The following is a 23,068-nucleotide window of genomic DNA, read 5'->3' as shown; positions in this document are numbered from 1 at the left end:
GGTAGGTAAGTAATATAATCGTGTTTTTAAATGCTAATTCGTATGTAGGTAACTAAGTACCTATACCAATGTACAGTCAGCCAAAGAGATAATATGCACATAACTAATCCACAGCGCAATACATAAGCTCCACTGACGAATGATTGGTGACATGAAAAATACTTATTACTTATGTAGGGTGACCGCACACGACCGTTAATCTTGTTGGAAGAAAATAGGACACGTGCTGATTGAAATACCTAGTAGTATTTATGAAAATTAGCTAGAAGAAAGGAAAATCGAAATCGTCGATTATCTGTCCTACAAAAAGTTGGTCTTGCACCCTTAATCAAATACCTAGTAGGTACCTAAGTAGAGCTTGTGTGTAAAATATTCTCAAGTACCTATTTATTTTTATAAATAAATTTTGATAAATCGGTTTGCCCTGAGGGGGTGCTCACATATATCTTTTGCAGACTGTACACATATTTATATCTATGAACTTCTAATCAATGGAAGACCACCCTATTTTTCCAATCAATAATTAATCATTATTATTTACCTACACACAATAGTGCGATTTATCGTTACGATTTCAAGTCGCACCGCAAATCTGTAGATTTGCCAAGATTTGTGGTGATAAAAGATAGCGAATTGTCGTATAAAAACAAAACACTTTTTTAAAGTCATGGGCAGTGATATAGTGTAAGGATATAACGTAGGGTACTTACATATGATGCGACTGAAGTGTTTTATCTCGTTTGCCGCTGTCCTGGCGGCGGTGGCTGCGAGGTCGCCGCTGGCCGACCCCGCCCTGCAGCAATTGCTGGTCAACGATGCCACTGGAAGGTACTCCAACAACGTCATTGAAGATGCCAGATTGGATGTTGTAAGTGTGGGATAGCATAATATTTACAACAATGAAAATTTTGAGAGTGACCGCCAAATGCTTTGCAATGTATTGGTATTGCTGAACTCAGGTAGTTACTTACTTATTCCAAATTAGAGATTGTTTCACTTGAATAAGAATGTCACAAAACATTTTCTAATACAAAATCTATCAAAAACGTGTTATTTTGTACTGTTTTTTTCCTAATGGGAGCGCCATTAGGAGAAAAACTCTTGGCTTGTCGGATCTCGAAATGACACAAGTACTTAGTTGCAGTAGTTACTACTTCGAAACCTTCGAAATTAATTCCAACTCTCACATATTTATAACATACCGTCTTATTTCCCACAGCCAGAGCTGGTCCGAAAGTACAACTACCCCCTAGAAGAGCACACAGTCACCACCTCCGACGGCTACGTACTGACGCTGCACCGCATCCCTCACGGGCGGGACGCACACGCCACGCCCGGGCCTCGCCCCGTCATCTTCCTCATGCACGGGATCGTGTGCTCCTCCGCCGACTGGGTCATCACCGGCCCTGGCAGTGGATTAGGTAAGATACCCAAGATTCCTAAGATCTTTAAAGCCAATCAGATTCATTCCAAAAGCTCAAGAGCTCAAGCGCCAGTGCATGCACTACATGTACGGTGGCCTGCGCCTAAAAGTATACAGGCGGAGTTTTTAAAATAGCGATCCCTGATGTTGAAGGGACCAGCTACTTCTGTTATAAATCCGGGGACGTGTTGTGTGTGATGTGTGTAGCAGTGGTGTTTATGTTGATGTGCTTGAGCAGCATGTGAGCTTGAGATCACTATTTTAAAAACTCCGCCTGTATACTTTTAGGCGCAGGCCACCGTACTTACATAATGTTATGAACCGCTTTACAGCCCAAGGCGCACGACTTTTTTCTAAAATGTGATTGATGTGATTGTGGGCACACTGAGAAACAGCTGAAATAATTAAATAAGAATAAGTATTTTGCTGAAGGTGTGTTGTATTCTAGTGTTAAAATTTACCATAATAAATAACTAACTAATGTGCTATATTTCATGCAGCGTACATCCTGGCAGAAGAAGGGTTCGACGTGTGGATGGGCAACGCACGAGGCAACTACTACTCGCGCCGCCACGTCTCCTTGAACCCCGACAGCATCAGGAACAAAAACTTCTGGGACTTCAGCTGGGATGAGATCGGTGAAATCGATGTCCCCACCATGATCGACTATGTGTTGGAAACCACGGAGCACCAGCGCCTCCACTACATCGGTCACTCTCAAGGAACCACTGTCTTCTTCGTCATGACCAGTCTTAAGCCCGAGTACAATGACAAGATCATTTCTATGCACGCGTTGGCCCCTGTAGCGTTTATGGAACATAATCAAAGCTGGTTATTGAAGGCCATTTCTCCGTATGCCTCAGATATAGACGTAAGTAAATCAATCGTCCTCATGTTGATGCTGTTCAAGTTTTTTTTACTATCTCTGTAAAGATACATAATTTAAAAGCGCATAATTTCCACATGAGATTCACACTTTCAGTGTATGATGCAGACATGCAGTTATATACTAAAGTGCTTACATAATACGTACTATGTTTTCAGAAAGTTGCAAGAAGACTAGGTTTGGGCGAGATGGTGCCAAACAATCAAATCATGACCTGGGCCGGTCAGAAAATGTGCATGGATGAAGTGAAATACCAACCACTTTGCAGCAATATCTTATTCCTTATCGGTGGATGGAATGAAAATCAACATAATGCTGTAAGTACCTATCTGGGTTCAAATCAAACCTTCCATCATCAGTAGTAACATCACTCTACTGTTGGATATAAGTATGGCTCTTACTTCAAAATTCTGTGGTAATCTTATTAATATGTTATCATGTACTTAATTAAATTTCCAAAAGTCATAAAACATATGTAATTTGTTTAGATAAAGCCCCTGAGTCCCTTTTCATTGGTACAATATTTACGGATTTACGGGACATCCTGTATAAGTATTTCTGTATAATTCCAGACAATAATGCCAGTGATAATGGGCCACACGCCCGCCGGCTCGTCGACCCGTCAGTTCGCGCACTACGGCCAGGGCATCGCCGACAAGCAGTTCCGGCGCTACGACCTCGGCCGCAGGAAGAACCGCAAGCGATACGGCAGCCGCACCCCTCCCACCTACGACCTCAAGAAGATCACCACCCCGGTCTTCCTCCACTATTCTCTGTCAGACCCTCTTGCCCACGTCAGGGACGTCGACCGTCTGTGGAGAGAGCTCGGGAGACCCGTCGGCAAATTCATGGTTAACATGCAGTCGTTCAGTCACACTGACTTCATGTGGGCGATAGATGCTCGCGCTCTGATTTATAACAGGGTCATCAATTTGATTTGGCAGATGGATGGACTTCAGAATTCAAACTACGATGAGCTCGAATTCTGAAAACTTTAGGTTTTAAAGTTAGCATTAACTTATTTGTATTAATTCATATACACCATTATAATCTATAGACCGTAACTATCTTTTTTGTGATGAAAATCAAAATACACAATGAAAATACTAAATGGCTTTTATTTAAGTAAATTACCATACCTACAGTATTAGGGACCCTAAGATAGTTTTAAGAAAATTGAATGTTACTTATAGGAACTTAGGTAAGTACCTTTATTAAAAAAAAAAAATGTTTACAACAACGCTATATAATTTTTACAGCCGACGTTCTGGATAGAAGTAAGCTGACGACATTTTAATTTCACACTCAATGCATAAGTTAAATGGACTTTAGAGTTCGAATTTCAATTAGGGCGGAACATCATTAAAGTCGGGCGGGATCCGATTTGAGTCGAGAGTCAAAAGGTACAGTTTCCTATTGTCTCCACTTGCCCTGCTTCAACAAACAGCAGTCGCTTCTGGGGCTTCTCTTCTCTTGCCTTAATTGAAATGCACCTCGTTTCTGTTAAATTATTAGCCAGTTCACTAATATTCATTTCTACAAAGACATAGGTACTTTAAAGTCTTTATACCTCTCATAAGTAGTATACATACGAGTGTGTTGATTGCCATCCAATCTAATAGCAATCTTATATACTTAATTGTTTTGAAAAATATATATTATTTTTCAAAACAATTAAGTATATAAGATTGCTATTAGATTGGATGGCAAAGGAAATTTAAATTTATTTGATAATGACATAACATTTTAATAAATAGCCTGATTATTGTTATCTTCATCTTATTTTATTACATAATATGTTCTATTGCCATTCACTGATCGTCTTCTAAACCTGAAAACTTTTAATATTTACTTTGGCTACAGAATAATAACCAGTGCTTTGGCGCGAACATAGAATAGTCATCCACGTAAGTGTGAATAAACGAACAGTATTTTTCCACACATAATTTCTGAACATCTGCAAATATAGAGTTAGTCTGAGGATGGACGCTATGCATTTTCGCGACCATCCCGTATTCCATTCCCGACGGCGATATTTAAACTTGAGTATGAACTATTGGAGAGAACAGAGACGAACAGACGCACAACATCAAAAAAGAAATAAAACATTAGGTGTCCACAAGAACCACAAGTGTTTACGAAAGCTTTTTTAAGAAATTAGGGGAAAATTCCTTCTCATGATTAATGGAGTGTCAAGAATCACGATCGCGGATTGACGGAGTGTGAAAATTCAATTTTGCGATGTGATTACTCGTATCATAGCATATAGGTGTGGCTAAATATAATGATGTATAGTTAAAACATATATACAGAAGAACTGTATGTACGTCATGCTACGTCATTTTAAAAACTTATAGGTATTTATAGGTGAGTACTGATAATGGCGGATGGAAAAATCTATAAATCTATTTCTTCTAATACGTGTTAGTGGTCATGATAACCATCTCTTTACCGCAAACGGATTAGTGTAGTCCGATACTTATCTGTAATTAATAGTTGTTTATGTAGATTATTTGATTCCCTGATTAGTAAAATAAAGAAAATTTGGTTACCATGTTCTACTTAATTATCGTAAATTACTTACCCTAGTACCTACCTACTTAGGTAATCAACATAATTAATAATAGGAACAACTGTTTTATTCGCAATTTCATAGTTGGTTCCATTATGAAAGTGCCACAGTATGATTGAAATTCAACCTTTTATTACGAATTCACTAAAGCTTTGGAAATTCTGAGTTCCTCTGAAAAACTGAAGAGAGGTAATTTTTTACTGTAGCAATCTACCCAACCCACTTCTAACTACCCATATGATTGAATCCAATTTATATTCGTAAAATATCTGGATATACTTAAGTACTTTCCAACTTACCTTACTATTTTCCTGAGTTATCCATAGATATTACCGCATAATGATCCGAGTGAAACTTATATTTAGGGACACTAACAAGGGGTCGTGCCCTGAAAGGACGCATTTGCACAGATCAAAGCCTTCAGACGACTTTTATGTCAACACAGATATAGGGCAGATTTGCCTATTAAATAAATATCCTTTGTGGAGAGAGAGATCCTTTCATGATTTAAGTATATTATTATTATCTCGTGATTCTTACATATCCTAATGATCTACATCTACAACATCATCTGTTAAATTATTTAAAATAACAGGTCTAGAAATTCTAAATATATTTTAACTTCATTATTCAAAAAGTAAAATAAAAATATCTAACTATTATAGCACTGCGGTTTTGGTAAATCTTTTACCACTTTCAGAAGGATAAGCTTACGCATACACGAACTACATAAGCTCATGAAAGGAAAAAACTGAAAATAGCCCCTTTGTAATTCACGGCTTTAGCACACAATTTTTGTGTGGTGAGTTTGAATAGGTATAATATTTACTTGGATTTCCATTTGAGTTCGTTCGCTCCTATCCTATTTTGGCTTTTTATTAAGTACCTACCTGTTATGTTTAAAATATTTGTAGGTTTTTATGCAAAAGTACTGTTAACTTAATATGTAGATAAGTTATAATAAAGCAGGTATTTTTTTAAGATACATGCAGAATTGCACATCAAATAAACACACAATTCAAAAAATAAATATGATTAGTTTTTGTAATGATTTATAGAGGGTACAGGTACACCCGTGTCCGAGTTGTTCTATGTTTGAGGTCTGAAATAAATTAAGTGAATATGTAGTATGACTACACTTGCTAACAATGACATCCACAAACTCGAGTCTATTCAGTCAGGACTCAGGCCACAGTGGGGCTGCGCCTGCATACAGTAACCACTTCGAGTGTTCCCTTTAGATAGCATTCATCAAACTGAATGTTTATGAAATGAGTTTCCAAAAAATGAGAACGGATTTAAAACAAAAATATTTAAAAGGACGTAGGTACTTACTTACTTACCTATCGTATTTATTTAAAGATACTTTTTATGTAGTTTGGGGACGCACAAATTCAAATTTTAGTGCTTTGCATCTTTGTTTTAAATTAGACTCGACTAGAGAGTAGTACTCTATTTATAGTTTGGCAACCACTACCTACTAAAATTTCTTGAATTTCTGACTTCAGAATCAAAATCATTGTATTTATTTACGTCGCGCCTCGTATGTACATATCTATTTAATTTACGACACAGTTTTCAAATATTTAATACTTGATGATTATAATCGGATATTTATGAACAAAAGTTGAATAAAACAAAAAAGGATTTTCATAATTTTTATTCCATTTATTAAAGCCAGTAAGTAACACAAATATATTTTTGGTTATTTATTCATATCAATAGGCTGCAGAAAATTAGACACATAAATATTTATTGTAACTACTACAGATTTCACAACATGACACGGTTACATCGACAGTTCGGTGGTTAGATTACAGGTTACAGGTAGGTACATCTAAATTCAAAAGTGCCAGAATGGCTGAAAGCACACCAAGTATATTAGTTAATTCTTAGAATGCCTTGTCGTCGTCGTAACGTTAAATTGAGGCATGCTTAGTTATAAATAGAAAACTGTAGCGATAAATAATACATATTTCTTTATAACTTGTAACATTTCATAGAATACTAATTAAGAAAAATAAATTATTTTCTCGGTAGAAACACTTTCTACCGTGTTCACAAAAGAGATTCATCATTCTTCCTCTTGTTCATTATATTCATTTAAATAATGTTATGGTAGGTAGGTACAATGCAAATTAATTTTGTATTTAATAAATAAAAAAATACTTTGTGTAAATTTGTTTCCAAATTTTCATTTTGTCGGTAGAAACGTTTAAAAGTCTATTTAATAATAATTGACTTCATGGCATGGTCTTGATATTGGCCACACGTGATCGTGTGTTGTAAAATACATAAAGAGTTTTGATATTTTCGTCAAAGATATTTAGTTAAATATAGGTAAGTATGAAAAGTTTATGTAAAAGCTCAGTGATATGATTACACAGATATGGTAGGTCGGGTTCCCTGGTACCGGTGAGGTCTTAACATACATTTATAAAACAGTAAACTTGTTATTAAATTTGCCAGAATGTACCTTATGTACAATAATATTTTTTTTCATTTAAGAATATTTTATACGATGATTAGTTTTAATTCAATAGCAAATGCATGCTAAAATAACATCACATGGATTGTTTTCTGAGAGTTTGTTGATTATAGGTTGACCTTAGTAATCTGGTAATTATTATTAAATATTTCAGAAAATAACATACTTATTTTAATCTGACGGATTTTTTATATTCAGTGGTAGTAAATAAATTCAAATGAATAAATTTAATCCTCAGTTTAGTTTAAATTCATGCCAAATTACAAATAATATTCTCTAAACTTTCTTATATCTAACCAGTAATATACATATAACACGTCATCTCTATTTTATAAACATCAATAATATATTTTAATAGTCATCTATATAATGTACATGTATATAATCTTAAATTTTGTATACACTGTGAAAATTCTTTCACATACTCGAAAGTAGTAATTTTTATAAAATTTTGAATATTCTTTACAATAGTTTATTTATACTAACAATGAAAATCAGTCAAAGATAATGTAATGGAAAGTCCGGTCACAAAATTATTGCAAAAAAATGTTTTCACGCACAATCATCACTTAATTTTGATTTTTTAATTTCAAAATTTCATATTCCATAATCCATAGCTACACCAGAGCACCTCACGTGATGATTATTCATAAAAATGTAATACTATAACACCCGGTTTCAGAATAGAGTATTCAAGAAAATCTCAGTAGAGATTTGCTCAAAGGTTGAGTAGATACTTAGGTTTTCTACGTTTCACAAGTCGAACATAGTTTTTATCAAACCGTACTTAGCTAAGTATTTAATCAAGGTGCCTCTAAGCACGACTTTACGTTTCATTATATGTACAAAAAACCGGTTTTAATCGATAAAACTATTGTATAGGATTTTTGTTAAAAAATATTGACGAATTTAAATTTCAAACACGTGAAATTATTAAAAGAATTATCTATTTATAATATATTAGGCCATAATGTTATAAATTCAGATATTTCTTTAAATTTCGAATCACCAGGGTAGACAACGGAACGCATTTCAAAATCCAATCTGTGAAATTCGAAATGTCATTGTCATTTCATTGTCAATCAATCAAATCTATTGTCATTTCATAATGAGGCGTTTGTTAAAAAAAAAAAAAGTTCCTTTTTGGAGAAATAGATGGCGTTGTCTGGGGTTGTACCAACTTTCAAACCCTCAGAACACACTCAGATCACAATATGTTATTCTGTGAGGCTAACGAAATGTGAAAGTGACGTAGGTAGGTAGAATTGTAGTATTATTTTCTCTATGATGTCGATGTCACTGTTGCTTCAGCGTTCAGTGCGATTGTGCGTACAGCCGTTCTTTTCAAGTTTTCTCAGTTTCCTTGTGTTTCTCCTGTATTAATTGAGTTGTAGTTGAGCTATCTGCTCCTCCTCCCTTGATACTTAGCACTATCCCAAGCCACATGCAGTCTGAGCCTCGGAAGGATGGCTCGCGCTACCACCCGACATTTAATCACAACTAGTGAGTTCTTATTCTGAGTTTAGTACTCTTTGCTCTCTATGTAATTTTTGACAGTTGGTACACTGCGTTTTCACGCCATCTATCGGCTTACCCAAAAGCTCAACTGACAGCTGTCAAGGAAAACGGCTCATAAATATTCATCTTCAAAACCAAATATAATCTTGTGTATTTTACCATAGTTATCCATTAAAATGGAAAGGAAGGTAATAATTAGTTAGTTCAGTGACTGGACCCAGTGAGCAACCAAGTAGATAGAACACTGACTGGTAGCCCCGTGTGAATGCTGGAATAAATAACGAAAACTGCCTTCCCTCAACTCGGATCTGTGTGGGACTCCAACATGCTCAAGCGTTGCGTAAAAACCCCTCTTCAACTCCGTGGTCAAGTCGCTTCTGCTGTTCGATTGTGACTAAGGGATCGATGAACCAACTACATATCGAGTAAGAAGTCGCATGGCGAATTGGAGATTAATCGGCCACATTATCAGAAGGGACGCACCACCGCAGACGCGGTCGCCTCGTGCACACATGGCGACGTACAGTCGACGGCGAGCTGCGAGCGCAAGGCCTGAGCTGGACGGAGGCCAGAGCGGTTGTTGAGGACCGGACGGCGTGGCGCACTCTCGTGAACCCTCTGTACCACCAGGGTACCTTAGAACAACAACAACAACAACATATCAAACCCGGAGCATTATTTTGATTTCTAAGTGATTACTGTGATTTTTGTTGTTTCCTGATAAAAAATATTATTAATTAAAGAATATTAAAGTTTAAACAAATATTTTTATTTATAGCCATGAAATCTAATATAAGTAATTACATTCATAAATATTTTTAATATGTCTCCACCAGTGCTTTTCTTACATGGTTATTACAGCATATTCTTCTTGTTTTAAAAACTTTGCAGTTCTTGAGGCAAAAGTTGCACAGCATATGGTTCCTCTTCTATTTCATTGTCCAGAACCACAAGTATAATCGTCTAGTTCTAGAGCCATGTTGTGCAACATCTCATAATGACCTTGTAAACCTTCTGCAATTTGAGTTGCATTCCATAATGTAGATATGGGAATCTACTCTTTAGCACCACAAAGCATCACTCAATGGTGATTCTTGTTGGGTTCTGGGCTCTATTAAATGCTTCTTGTGACGGTATGGCTGCATTTATGAATGGTGTTATAAGATTAGATTAACGAAGTATCGTCACTGGACATTGTACATCAAACAAAACTCTTGTATAATACTTGATATTTCACAATAATCACGAGTAAAAATATTTGATTAAGGTTTAAGTAGCCGAAATTGGTTACTTAGATTTGACAGACTCAACTTTGAGCAAGTACGGTTTGAGCGCTGTCAAACGCGTTGTGAAACGCATTTTTGTCGCTAAGCATGAAGTTAAGCATGCCAACTGTCAAATTTGAGATTTCTCAAGCTCTGTTGCTCAAACCAAACTCAATCATAAGAAATCTCAATTCAGAAACAGAAATTTAATAAGTATGAACTTAAGTAGGCTTTGAGAACGACTCAACCTCAAATACTCAGTTGCGAAACCGAGGGTAAGTCAATCTTTTATGTACTTCTCAACGCTACTATTTAACCACTTATACGTAGGTACATAAGTAATTAAGTAAAAATGACATATACATAGGTATTGAAAACATGAAAAGTACTTAACACTGACATCGTACAGTAAGTAGGTATAGCATTGCTAGTTTTTGTTTTACTAAATTCTAGTAACTGGGATTATCCATATTACCTAAGTACATACTCGTATTTGGCTCGTGGCTGGCAGGAGTTTAATGCGGAAAATTCGTTATATCCATGAGTATTTGAAGGAAATTACGTAAAACGTTATTCAATAAGTACCTATGAATGTATTCACACTTGAACGAGAGCAATACACCAAATCACAAATAGTGCTACTGAACAAAATTAATTTCTTAACATATTTTTTTACGGTTGTATTGACTATTGAAAACTAACATCCATTTTACACACACACTCACCAATAGGTATATATGTATAAAACCGTAGTACAGACTACCGTTCCTGTGGGATCAACATTGAACAATCGTGGTAAACGTTTCCTTTTGTTTTCCAGAAATAAGTAGGTCATACAATATAAAAAGTCTACGGGAAAATATTCAGACACGATCTAAGTATACGACTTTTATACAGCTACGAGTAACACTGAGATTTATAACGTTGAAGGTTAATTTTGCAACCGGACTCTTATTAGGTAAATAGTTATTCAAGATGTTCTAGTGAATGATATAAAAGCTCGTTTAATTTACAACACGCTAAATCGAAAAGTGAGTATAAAAGTTTATGGAGGTTAAATACTGCAAATTTTACTATAGTAAGGTAAGGTTAAGTAAGGATTACTTCAACGTTTCGGTGAAACTATAAATATTGATACCATAATTATTAATTACATTGAAGTGATCGCATAATTTTGTGGTAGGGAAAAAAGCTCCTTCACCAAAGGGGCTTTTTCAAAATATAATATGATGACAATAAATAAGTTTGGTGAGTTATAATTATAAATATCATATTAAATATGTAGTGCCTAGTAAGTATATAACCTCCATATAAGGATGTGGATACAGGGCGTGCGGGCGTATAGCAACAACCAGGGCGCAAGCAATAGACTGACATCTTGATTACATTTCATTGGGATAGTTTGAGAAGTATTTGAGGATTGTTTAATGAAATCCTTGGATTATATCATTATACGTATTACTTACAGATGTAAAATCTCGTTAAGGTAACCTTGTTGAGTTGCATAATTTTAAATATTCATATTAAATTACTTTGAATGACAATATAAGTACATAGATAGTACAATAATCTCCGACACATTCGGTACACACATAGAAGTTAAAAGATTCATTTTGTGTTTGTTTTTTATGTTTTCATAAAGCAGTTTTTGTGTACGGCTAAATAGCAAAAGTGGGCCACAAAGTGTCTTAAAGTACTTGGTCAGGGAACACTAGTAGAAAGACTAACACTAGGACAAGCTCCGAGGGTGCACACTATACAATACTCTTAGCCCTAGCAGAAGGTCTAACTCCATGGAGATAGACCCATGGTTACGCTGCAAGTGGCTATACTCGTATAAATCATTATAACGAATTTCACAGTCTTCATAGTATTTCATAATACTGATGCAGAATATAATAATAATTTGTAAATCTTTAATTAATAAAATATATAATAGTAAAAACAAAATATCGTCTGATTCAAAATATTCATACCTATTCAGTTTTTTTTGTAAAATATTATATTGTCAATAATTTTTAATGGACGTTGTGCGTAAGTTGAAATAATCAAGTTGTATAATTTGAAAGATATATAAAAGAGACATTTTCAAGAAAGGTAACATAGACACAATACTGCTTACTGTTCAGCGAAGCGCAGTTTCTGCTTCTTGACGAAGTCCATGGCGAGCTTGTCCGTGGTGCGCGACTCCAGGATCTGCAGGATCGGGTGGTCTGCGGGACGAGAGTACTACTTCAAATTCTAATCCTTTCATCACTAGAAAAGCGATATTGTTCAGAATTCTGCATCTCCGCCCTAATGTAACGAATTTCTAATCTTATAACACATCTTGCACGAAAATGTTTCCTCGTGTAATTTATCCCGAATCACTATATTATACTTCGATAACGAACCAGTGTAGCCCTGCCTGGATGTTATAAAAGCTGAGAAGAATACCAACTTATACCAAAGCCACTTACTGCGGTCATGCAGCTGCATCAGCGGCAGCTCGAGCGGGCGCAGCGGGTCGGGCGGCGCGTGGCTGTTGACGCCAGGAATGCGGGCCAGCGATACGAAGGCCTCGCCCGCGAAGTCATCAGCGGTCAGGACGTCGCGGTCCCACACGGAGAGGGAGAGAGCCGCGTGGCCCGAGCGGCACGACTCGAGCGAGACGCCGAACTCGAAGCATTCGTCCCAGATCGGGTTCAGAGTTTTCTGGATTAGGGGAAAGTAATGGGGGCGATAAGTTTTTCGGCTGTCGGTAATTGTGCGACACGTAGTACTGAAATAGCATTTTCGGTTATGATTATGAAGTATGAAACGAAGGGCAAAACAACCTGAACTTGTACGTGCTTAATTAAAAAATATTTCTAGCTTTCAAATATACTTATGTGTGTGATTGTATGTTCACATATTCAGGCGAATATTCGAAATAGAAAATATATTCCCAACGTACTGTTCATTTCCATAAAAGTAAACAAATAAAGAGTCTATTGATATTTCCCGAATTCACTATTCGCCGAGTAACAGAATGTGAAAACCGTTTGTATAAAATATTTTCGTCTGTAACCGCGAGGGTCGAGCAATCGGCAATATTCAAATGTGATGATGTTTGCGCGGAAAACTTCCAGCTTTGTTTTTACTTCGACGACGGGAGTATCGGGCTCAGCTGTCAGAAGACACGTGTTGCATAGTGGATGAATTTGCACCAAAGTTGGTAGTTTCCTTTCTTTCCGTTATCCCCGGGGACATTAAACGGCAATAGAAATTCCGATAGCTTCCGGTCGCAGCTGCGTTGTATCGTTTTCTTCAACGTATCAAATATTCCGGACGCTCTCCGTCCAATTAATGAAATTAAAGAAAATTGCTTAGCGGAAATTGTTAGGTTGATTTTCGTTTCCAAAGATTGTTGGGTTATTATTGGAAGTAATTTTAGTGGAAGTGAGGACCTGATAAGGTGGCGTGACTACATGCAAAACGTGTGTGTAAACTTAGAAATATCGATCGCAGCCATACATTTTAGTAATAAGTAATTTGTTTACACACATTCCGTCCCAACATAAACTGGCGCTACCTACTTTTTAAACGCAATTTCCTGGACAAATTGAACTAACCTTCTGCACGTTGGTGCTTTGATCGTGTGCCTTCGGGAAGAGGCGCTTGGGCAGCAGCTCCAGCACCACGAAGGGGTCGCTGAGGCCGTTGGGGTCCAGCGGGATGACGTCACGAGCCGACAAGACCTCCACGCAGAGTGAGTCGTGGTTGAAGTACACCCTGGACGGACGTGGTAAAATATTAGTTTTGCCCTTGGGCTCACGAGTTATTGAAAACAGCAGCTTCCAGGTGAAGACAGCAAGTTACACGAATTAGAAGTCCAGAACATACACACTTCAAAAGTAGAAACAAGATATATGTCTAGCCAAAAGATTTGATCCAGGCCAAAAACGATAAGACGACAGGCTAACAGGAAAAGCAGTGGTAGCAGTTTAGCCATAGCAACGGCAGTTTCTGGTTCAGTAATAAGTTAACAACACCGTGTGCAAGAGCGCTTATCTGGCCCATTTATACAATCAATTGACTTACCTCACAAGTATAGACCCGTACGGGCTGGGCAGTGGCGTGCGAGCCTGGTCTGCGAGGCGGCAGGCCAGCCACAGCTCCAGCAACTCCTCGGTGGCCGCCTGGTGGTACTGCAGCCGCTGCTCCACGCGCTGCCACTCGCCGCAGTGGACTTCGGACATGGGGAGACCTGGAGAAGACTCAAGGGCTTAGGCGCAGGCTACACGTCAAAACATATCGTGATCCGACAGTTTATAGTTATATCATAGATCACAATGTTTATCTTGCATGTAGCATTCACCTTAGAGAGGACTCTAGCTCTTAAAATATCTAGAGTAGAATGCACAGCAATCATATAACAGAGCGTTTGTCATCTGGTAGTGGTTAGATCGTGAAGGTGTACGACAGAGTGATGTTGGCGCCCGTTCCCCTCTCCCGATGGGAGAAATGTAAGAACAGTGAACGATTAAGGTTTTTGCAACATACACACATTACTGCTCCACGGAAGATACGAAAATGGGGACATAATATCACTTAAAGCTTTCCTCGGCGAAGCCACAATAATTTACATTTGCTATAACAAAATCCATGAAGATCAAGAAGAAGAAACCCCCCCTTCACCTTTACATCAAAAACCAAAAGCCCTCGTACCTTTCCCCTCAGCATGTATGAACTCAGCCAGCAGGTCCAAGGCCTCCCTCAGCCGGGAGTGGTACACCCGAGGCCTCTCTGCCCCCCCGGCGTCGGCTTGGGTCGAGACTTCCTTCAGCACCGCCACCCAGCAGCCGCTCAGGGCGCGGGTGAACGCGCGCGGGAGCAGCCATGTGTTGAGAGATGACAGGTGCTGGTCTAGGTACTCCAGGAGTGGGGTTATGGCCTGGTTTTGAAGAAATTTGTAATTTTTTAATTCGTGTAGATTTTGGTAGTTAGCTTTTTAAAATGTAACTATGTATTTCTTTATGTCCTTCTATTTTATGTCACACTCTCCTGTTATGAATCCATAAATATAAAAACAAAAACTTTGCAATTGCACTTTACATTGATTAATTACGATAGTAAGTAAATAATTTTATTGACTCGTGAGCCTACAATTATTAGGATCTAACCAAAGTTAACGTACATTGTTTTGCCGCTTACGATCATTGGACCCAAAGGGGTATGCCTCCCATAAAACCGACGCACCGAGCCCCCAACCATAAAACCGTGATATTTGAATTTGGAATATCAATTCTGAATACTTACTTTTGTTTATATACTTTTTATAATACGAGTATTTCTATCTTTTCCAAATATCGTAATTAATGTTATATTACTGAGTCGAGATATAACTAATTTCCATTATGTTTTTTTCCCAGTAAGTAGGCAGCACGCCTACATACTGTAAAATTTCCTACAAAAACTTTTACTCATATGTTACGAAAACGAGTAATTGCCCACGTTTGTGTCGAATAACAGATGCGTAGGTCGGTACGATAAATATTCCAGAGTTGTTATGGCAACCCTTGTAACGATGGCATCCCTACTACGTATCTACCTACTTATTATACATAGGCATAGGGAGTTATACATTTTATCTGCGGTTCCATTCGAAGCGCACGTATTGTGGGATACTTAGTGGTGACCCCGTCGCGTGGACAACGGGTGGCCTGTATTATTTCTTGATTACATAATCCTATTTAAGCATATAGGCTATGAAATTGTTTGTTATGCGATCATTTTAATCAAGCATAGTAAACATTATGGTATTAGGGAAGGGATGTTTTCATAGAGAAAGTAACATAGTGCAATTTAGTGGTGGTAAGAATATTAAAATTGATTTAGGAAATAATCCCTTCAACAAAAACATGCTACATATACTCACGACTGTAAATACTGTAATCCCCGAATGGGTATTGTGATGAGTGATAATTTACGGTTTTAGTATAAAATCCACTTAGGGAACATCTAGAAAACTAGATGTACAGATTTCTTCAAGATGTTTTCCTTCAACGTATGAGTACCTACGTGGTGCAGCAGTACTAAAATTAATTAATAAAAAAATATATTTCCAAAATTTGAACACTTAGCCTCTCGATTGACGGCAACGTTGGAGAGAAGCAATGGATAATACCTAACACCCTACACTCAACAACATCTACAATTCTACACAATGGGGAAAGAGGCTCGATAATGTTAGTAAATTAAATAAACCGAGTAGAAAGGCGACACAGTATCCTCGACCGATCCGAATGTCTTGCAATTGACTGAGTGACACGGTCTCTCTCACACTTGGTAGGCCTAATCACACCCTCAACATACCTGATTGGTGGGCAGGCTGTCAGGCGACCAGGCGAGGTGGAAGACGGCCTTGCGCAGCGGCGGGCGGGCGCGCGCAGCCAGTGGGGCGGCGGCGCGGGCGGCGCGGGCCTCCAGCGTGCCCAGGGCGCCGCGCACCAGTTGGCGGGCGCTCTCGTCGTTGCCGCTGTAGGGGGCAGTAGATAAAAATATATTCGGGCATTGCCATAGATGTAATGCAAGAAAAGGAGGTCTCTGGTTAGCGGCTGAGGCTAGTCTGACTGGTTAATCTGGGGGCACGGCAGTGGCCCCACCAAGTCGAGCAAAAAAGCGGCACAGCCGTACCATCGTTTTCTCGAAGCAATTCAGGCCATTTTCGACCCCCTGTAACTTCGTTGTGGATAAAACTAGAAGACTGAATTTTCAATAACCATGCAGGCATTGTAAAGACACGGTATATTTCAAATTTCATTCAATTTGAACCAGTAGTTTAAGAATTATAACGGGTCAAAGTTTCTTAATTTTGTCACTGACTCACTCACTCACTCACTCACTCACCGATCATAAAAATTCTAAGGCACTTCTAGCAGACCTAGAAGCTTCAAATTTGGAATATAAGTAGTGTTTGGTGTATGAACCAAGGAAAAACTAAAATATTTGGGGGCACGGTACACCCCCACCAACTCGAGTAAAATTTTTCAATTTTGGTCCAGTTTTCTAGATAGGTACATAACTGCTTAAATAATTTCATAATCACATATCTGGGGGCATGGCAGTGCCCCCACCAAGTAAATATAGGCGCATGGTAGTGCCCCTGCCAAGTCGAGCAAAAGATTCGCGTCATACAAATTAAATCCGCAAAGGATGGATTACCTACCTACGGATACATCAGGCTACCAGTGCTACCACTAATAGTCAAATTTTCTTAATGTACAATGAACTTTGTGTATTGGAAACTAAGGTTGAAATTTAATTAGGGTAATTTGATGCAGTATAAAGTATCAAAGTAACGTTTATTCATTACGTACATTACGTAGCCAAAAATAAAGATTCTTGATTCTTACCATAAGTTTGCGATTTATGTAGGTAGGCAACCTACCAAACTAAGTTAACACACCTAAGTACGTAGAAGGTACCGAAAAGAAAAAAAAGTAGAACTGTCTACAAAATACAAAAAGAAATGAGATCCCATCAAAAACAATGCTTGTCAAAACACGTGTTTCCGCATGCGATGGCCGAGTCAATATATTTATATATAAAACATTAAATATAGCGCGGCAGCGTAGGCACTGAAAGCCTTTTACAGCCGCGTGAGGCACTCGGGGCCTCTGAAAACACGAACCGCTTATGCGTGTGAAGTACCCCGGGTGACCTTGGTTCACAGCTGCCGGCCGTGCACTTGCCATAGTTTTAGTTTTTAGTTTTTATTTATAGTCAGTGGCATCATAAAGGGAAGCGGCTGAAAATCAGCGCGGTAGTAGGTAATATATTATCTTCTACCGCCTTAGCTGAGCCGCCGTCCATTTCGGTGCCAGACAACGCACACATATCCTTTCATTTATTTCTTTTGTTTAGTCATAAGGTCTTTGTGTTCATTTATTACTGTTTTTCATTATGTTTTCTTTTTTTTTTTCTGTGTGTGTGCGATGGCACGGAATAAACGTTTTTATTATTATTATTATTATTATTATTATTATTATTATTATTATTATTATTATTATTATAATATTTTTAAGATTGAGATGCGTGCGTGGATAAGACTTGGTATTACATGGATCTCACAACTTTTTACCGTAGAACAACTGAGTTACGAGACTTGGTCTTTTTTGACAAGCATTGTTTTTGATGGGATCAATCCTTTCACCACCACCACCTGGGTAAAATGGCGTGACATGACCAACAAAGCCGACCCTAAATAAGGATAAGGCAAGGAAGAAGAAGAAGAATCCTTTCACCACGCTCTATATGAAGAAGAACGAACGTACACGAGTGTGAGGCTGAGATTGCCGTACACAATAGTGGTAGCCATTTCCACCAATGTAATTAATGCTTCTGTAAAAAAATCTAATTCCGGAGTCTGCTTTGTTCAGTGATTCCTTCGATCAATGGAAAAATCTGACTCACATAATGCCGGTTTTTCGGTTCGTGTTACTTGACGAACTAAGCTAGCCAATTTTATAGACTTACAAGTCGTATTTATCTATTATGCCAAAAACCTTCAAAACTATGCTTTGTTAAGTTAGAAACTTTGTGTAGTTATCACAAAATTTTGTAATAATAAAATTACTAAATGTTTTGAAATTATATTCAAATCTAAATTCAAACGCATAAACTTTCTAATGACTGAACTGACTGAATGTTCCACTAACAATAGCTTCGACGACGCCGACGAACAAAAAGCTATTGAATGAATATAGTTTCCAGGTTTGAATGAATTTAAAAGGTATTTTAACTTGTAAGTACAGATTAAAATAATATAGACCTAATATAATATACCTACCGACCTTTTCTTTATGAGGAATAATTATTTGGAATTTTAGTAAGTCCATTAAACTCAGTGTTTTCTAAAGTTAGAAGCATCCTAACCATTGTTGTTATCGATTTTGAGATGTAAGTACTACATTAACTAAGTAATTAGTTCACTTTTAACAAGTTAAAACAGCTCTATTAGTTAGAATGAAGTATTAAGTAACTTAAATATTGCAGGGATTAGAACTCGGGAAGGGTACGACTTCACTAACATTAACACCGACGTAGGTACTTAGCGTCTACAAAGTATTACGACTTTAGTACAGTAGTGGGCTTAATGTAGAGTAAGTGTTACTTAATTAAACTGATTATAATTATGGTAGACTGACAAACAGGTCCCTTACGGTGTGACGCAGGTAGCGGTGCGCGAGATAAATTAGCTATTAATATACTTAATTAGGTACCTACTAACGATTCATTAACTTATATTGCTATAAGTCTCCTAGTTGTTACTAACATGTTATAACTATAGTACATACAAGTAGGGCAGAATATAAAAGCCTCCTCATAATAAAGAAAGACCATAAAACTTAAGTAACACGCCACAGATCAAGGAACACTAAGTATAAGTACTTCTCGCAACAGATAGAGCAACAAACGCTAGCATGAAAATAGTGACCACAAATAGACGTACAACATACATACAACATTGTGTATCCTACATGGATACCTAGGTACATAAACTACGTATGCATTCATTGCGATTCCCGCTTGTAAGTTAGTGGAAACGCAACAAAGTTCTAGTGAATGTAATAAACAGGGGACGCTTCCCAGCGTTTCCCGGGAAATGTGTACAAGGTAGAGCTTTATCAGTGACCGAACCGAAGGCGTGTAAATTTACCTGACATACTGAATATCCAAACATGGGACATTCTCACTCACGCATAATAATGTACTCCCTGGTGGCATGGACAACATTGCTGCACCCAATTTGTGGCGGTGTTATACTGAACCCAATTTGATTAGGGGCGTGCCTATTGCTGTCTTTCGGGTAGACACAAACAAGACACGATGATTAATATCGGTGTTTACCTAAACATTACAGCTAAGCATAGATAGGTATATGGGCACACAGCAGGACCCTGAAGGTTTTTCATTGATTAGCAGATACACTCACATGCAATCAAAAAGTTCCACTTGCCATTTACGTTCCATATGTCACTGGAACCTTTTCATTGCTTGTGAGTGTATACTCAGTAGGACTAGTTGTCTTGTGGACACTGACTTCAGCTCGTGCACTGATAAAACTCCTCTATCTATTGCAAAATTCAGCGAACCACCTCGAAATAAAATGCAACAGAAACCGGAGACTCGCGAGAGGGCGTGCTCCATAGATTATGTAGATACCCACACAACCTACACAACCTACACATCGTACCTACACGTCCCGCACATCGCGATCCTCCGGAGAATTCGTGCACTCGACTGGGGGGTCACTCTATATGACCAAAAACGACCGAACGAGAGCTGTCGGGCAATCGGCACGTTTAATACAACGAGATAGAGTCGCAGCACTCAGAAACTTACGTACTTACTTATGTTTTTGGTCATATAGAGTGACCTCCTTGAACCGCGCACCGTCGAGCGAGTAATAATCACTACGGATTGATAATAATCTTGAACAGAATCACGGTTCAAGGATTAATACCCGTAGTCTAAGCGGGTAAGCTTTCCTCTTTGTTATATTTTAATCCATTTTAAGCAAATCTGATAATAATATCATTGATCAGTTTATGAATTGAGTGATGAGATTAGAGCTTACGAAAAATGTATGATGAGAAGAATTTAATGAAAATAACCGACATTCCGGACTTTGTCTATTATTTTTGTAAGGTGGGGTGGCAACTGAAATTTCACAGGTTAGTACCTATATTCTTCTAAAAAGCTTCTTCCGCTTAGCGTATAAAAACAGGGTTTCTGACCGAGGTGAAAGGATTAGTCACATTTACAACAATCGCTGACTGCCCACAATAGTAATAATATTAGGATGATTTGCAATTAATATTTAAACGATTATTTTAAATCTATTGCTGTCCTGCTCAGCCAGTATACTGTCAAAGCAAGAGAGCAAGATTAAATTTCGTTCAAATGTTTGGTGCAAGGCACCCTTAGTAAGTACTTATACAAGTATAAGTACACTCACATGCAATGGAAAAGTTCCACCATCCGTTGACGCTACATAATAATATGTCACTGGAACTTTTTCATTGCTCGTGAGTGTATAAAACTTACATGTGTTCGTCATCGTACTCGGCCAGCGAGCGGCGCACGTACTCCAGGTTATTCACGATGGTGCAGATCTCCTCTGTGGACTTGTTCTGACCTAAACATAAAGAAAAAAATAAGTGTTTTATACACTAATAACATAATATACTTACAGAAAAAGATATAACAAAATACACATCATACTACAATACAAAACAAACAATAACACAACATGTTACTGTTCGGATCGCCAAAAAGGCACCAGCTCAGCATGTGCTGTAGACAATAAGGCCTCAGCACTGGATTTCACCTGCCCTACCACAGCAGCCAAATGTTCAACTTTGTACGTGGATATTGCTTTGTGATCCGGCGGTCAGCCCTCGAGCCCACATGCCCAAACTATCGACCAATACTATTTGCGTAATTGGATTTCCTTATTCAGAAATCAAATAGCTATGTACCTGTGTAGGTACGCGTGGAATGTAATAACGTTGATTTATGATATTGCAGCCGCCGGCAAAGCTAGGTTTTACAGCGGCTGTTGTTTTAGATCAGGACTAATGGGTATTAAAATCTAATTCATTTCACTAATTAATTAAAACACATTTGTCAAATCATGAAATTAATTTTATGTTATTGGAATCTTTGTTCAATATGATTATAAAATTTGTAAATAACTTACACAAGGCATTGCAAAAAGGATATCGTAGCCATCGACTTACATTATAACTTTAGCCACACCCTGCAGTGATAAAACCAATTTATAGACCATTCACCACAATTTCGACCACATTATTTCCGAATATAATCCCATTAGCGTAGCCTCTAGACTCCACGGTAAGTTAACAGACATTACGCTGGGACAACAGACAGTGACTGCAGCTCTGTAAGTCAAACAGCAATGGAGAGTTCTCCAAGTAAGCAACTTGCAGTGAGTGAGCCCGCGGAACGACGCACTTTAATGAACACTAAATTACAACTTGTCAAGCCCGAATTTAACTTCTTCATTCCGTTAGCCGTGTATTTATGTTTATAAGTGTTAACTACTCATTTTATCGCTTTGGAAGCAAGTATTCTGAAAGTTCTGATAGACAATAATGGATGTTTGTAGATACTCAATACTGAATATTTTTTGCATTATTCATATAAGGCATTCATTCGGAAAACCGATCACATCTCACTATAATATTCTCCTGACTTCCGCGGTTTGCGTAGTACTTACTCCTATCCTCGCTGCACGGGTCCGTAATCGAAGTACATAAACGTAGTAAATATATCGCGATTCACCATAATTACGGCGCTGTGAATGGTCGTGATTGGTAGAACGAGCATTAGTAAAAGTAAGTAAAAGTAAAAGTAAAGTAAAATATGCTTTATTGCCAAAATAAAAATGACCTTACATAACTTATTCTACATTATAACTAATTATGAATAAGTTACATTATACTATTTTAGTTAAAACAAGTCCTTCAATAAATTAAAATTTTCTTTTGGCAAATGGTGACATGCTCAGCATAAGTCGACGGAAAACTGGTTTTCGATCGACGCTGTTTTTCAGCATGCCCCAGTGTGTTTATTTAATTTACAAGATCCTTACAGTCTAACAGAGGCGCCTTGTAGAGTAAACTACAGAACTAAAAGAAGAATACAATTTCATGCACTTATTTCATAATCTTTAAAAAAAATAAAATGAAAATAAATAAAACTTTTATAAATAAATCGGTATGTGTAACTGAGAATTTTGAATGAGTAGATAAGTATGAGTTAGATAATGTTTTGTGTATGTATATTATAGTTTTAAACAATGGAATCAGTGTTATATATATAGTTTTAAACAATGTAATTATATTATGCAAATTCGGTGCTTTAT

At 37.6% G+C, this 23,068-nt stretch overlaps 2 protein-coding genes across 2 annotated transcripts in view; one reads left to right on the top strand and one right to left on the bottom strand.

The window, feature by feature from the left end:
* Positions 1-668: 668 nt before the first annotated feature.
* Positions 669-3,416, top strand: LOC105393476 (lipase 3). The gene is made up of 5 exons (XM_011565245.3): positions 669-868; positions 1,220-1,421; positions 1,924-2,294; positions 2,468-2,626; positions 2,882-3,416. Exons 1-5 carry the CDS (start codon positions 713-715, stop codon positions 3,296-3,298), a joined length of 1,305 nt encoding a protein of 434 aa, XP_011563547.3. The 5' UTR covers positions 669-712; the 3' UTR covers positions 3,299-3,416.
* A 7,904-nt stretch (positions 3,417-11,320) lies between these two features.
* LOC105393488 (BAI1-associated protein 3) overlaps positions 11,321-23,068 on the bottom strand; it is an 86,707-nt gene continuing 74,959 nt past the window's right edge. Inside the window, exons 20-26 of the mRNA XM_048631517.1 lie at positions 21,226-21,316; positions 16,489-16,651; positions 14,842-15,067; positions 14,215-14,380; positions 13,746-13,905; positions 12,612-12,846; positions 11,321-12,365 (exon numbers count right to left, since the gene is read on the bottom strand). Coding sequence (XP_048487474.1) covers positions 12,271-12,365; positions 12,612-12,846; positions 13,746-13,905; positions 14,215-14,380; positions 14,842-15,067; positions 16,489-16,651; positions 21,226-21,316 — 1,136 coding nt within the window. The 3' untranslated portion in view covers positions 11,321-12,270. The remainder of the gene's footprint in view (positions 12,366-12,611; positions 12,847-13,745; positions 13,906-14,214; positions 14,381-14,841; positions 15,068-16,488; positions 16,652-21,225; positions 21,317-23,068) is intronic.

This window comes from Plutella xylostella, chromosome 29, assembly GCF_932276165.1.
Source record: "Plutella xylostella chromosome 29, ilPluXylo3.1, whole genome shotgun sequence".
NCBI classification, from domain to species: domain Eukaryota; kingdom Metazoa; phylum Arthropoda; class Insecta; order Lepidoptera; family Plutellidae; genus Plutella; species Plutella xylostella.
This window is presented reverse-complemented; position numbering and strand designations above follow the sequence as displayed.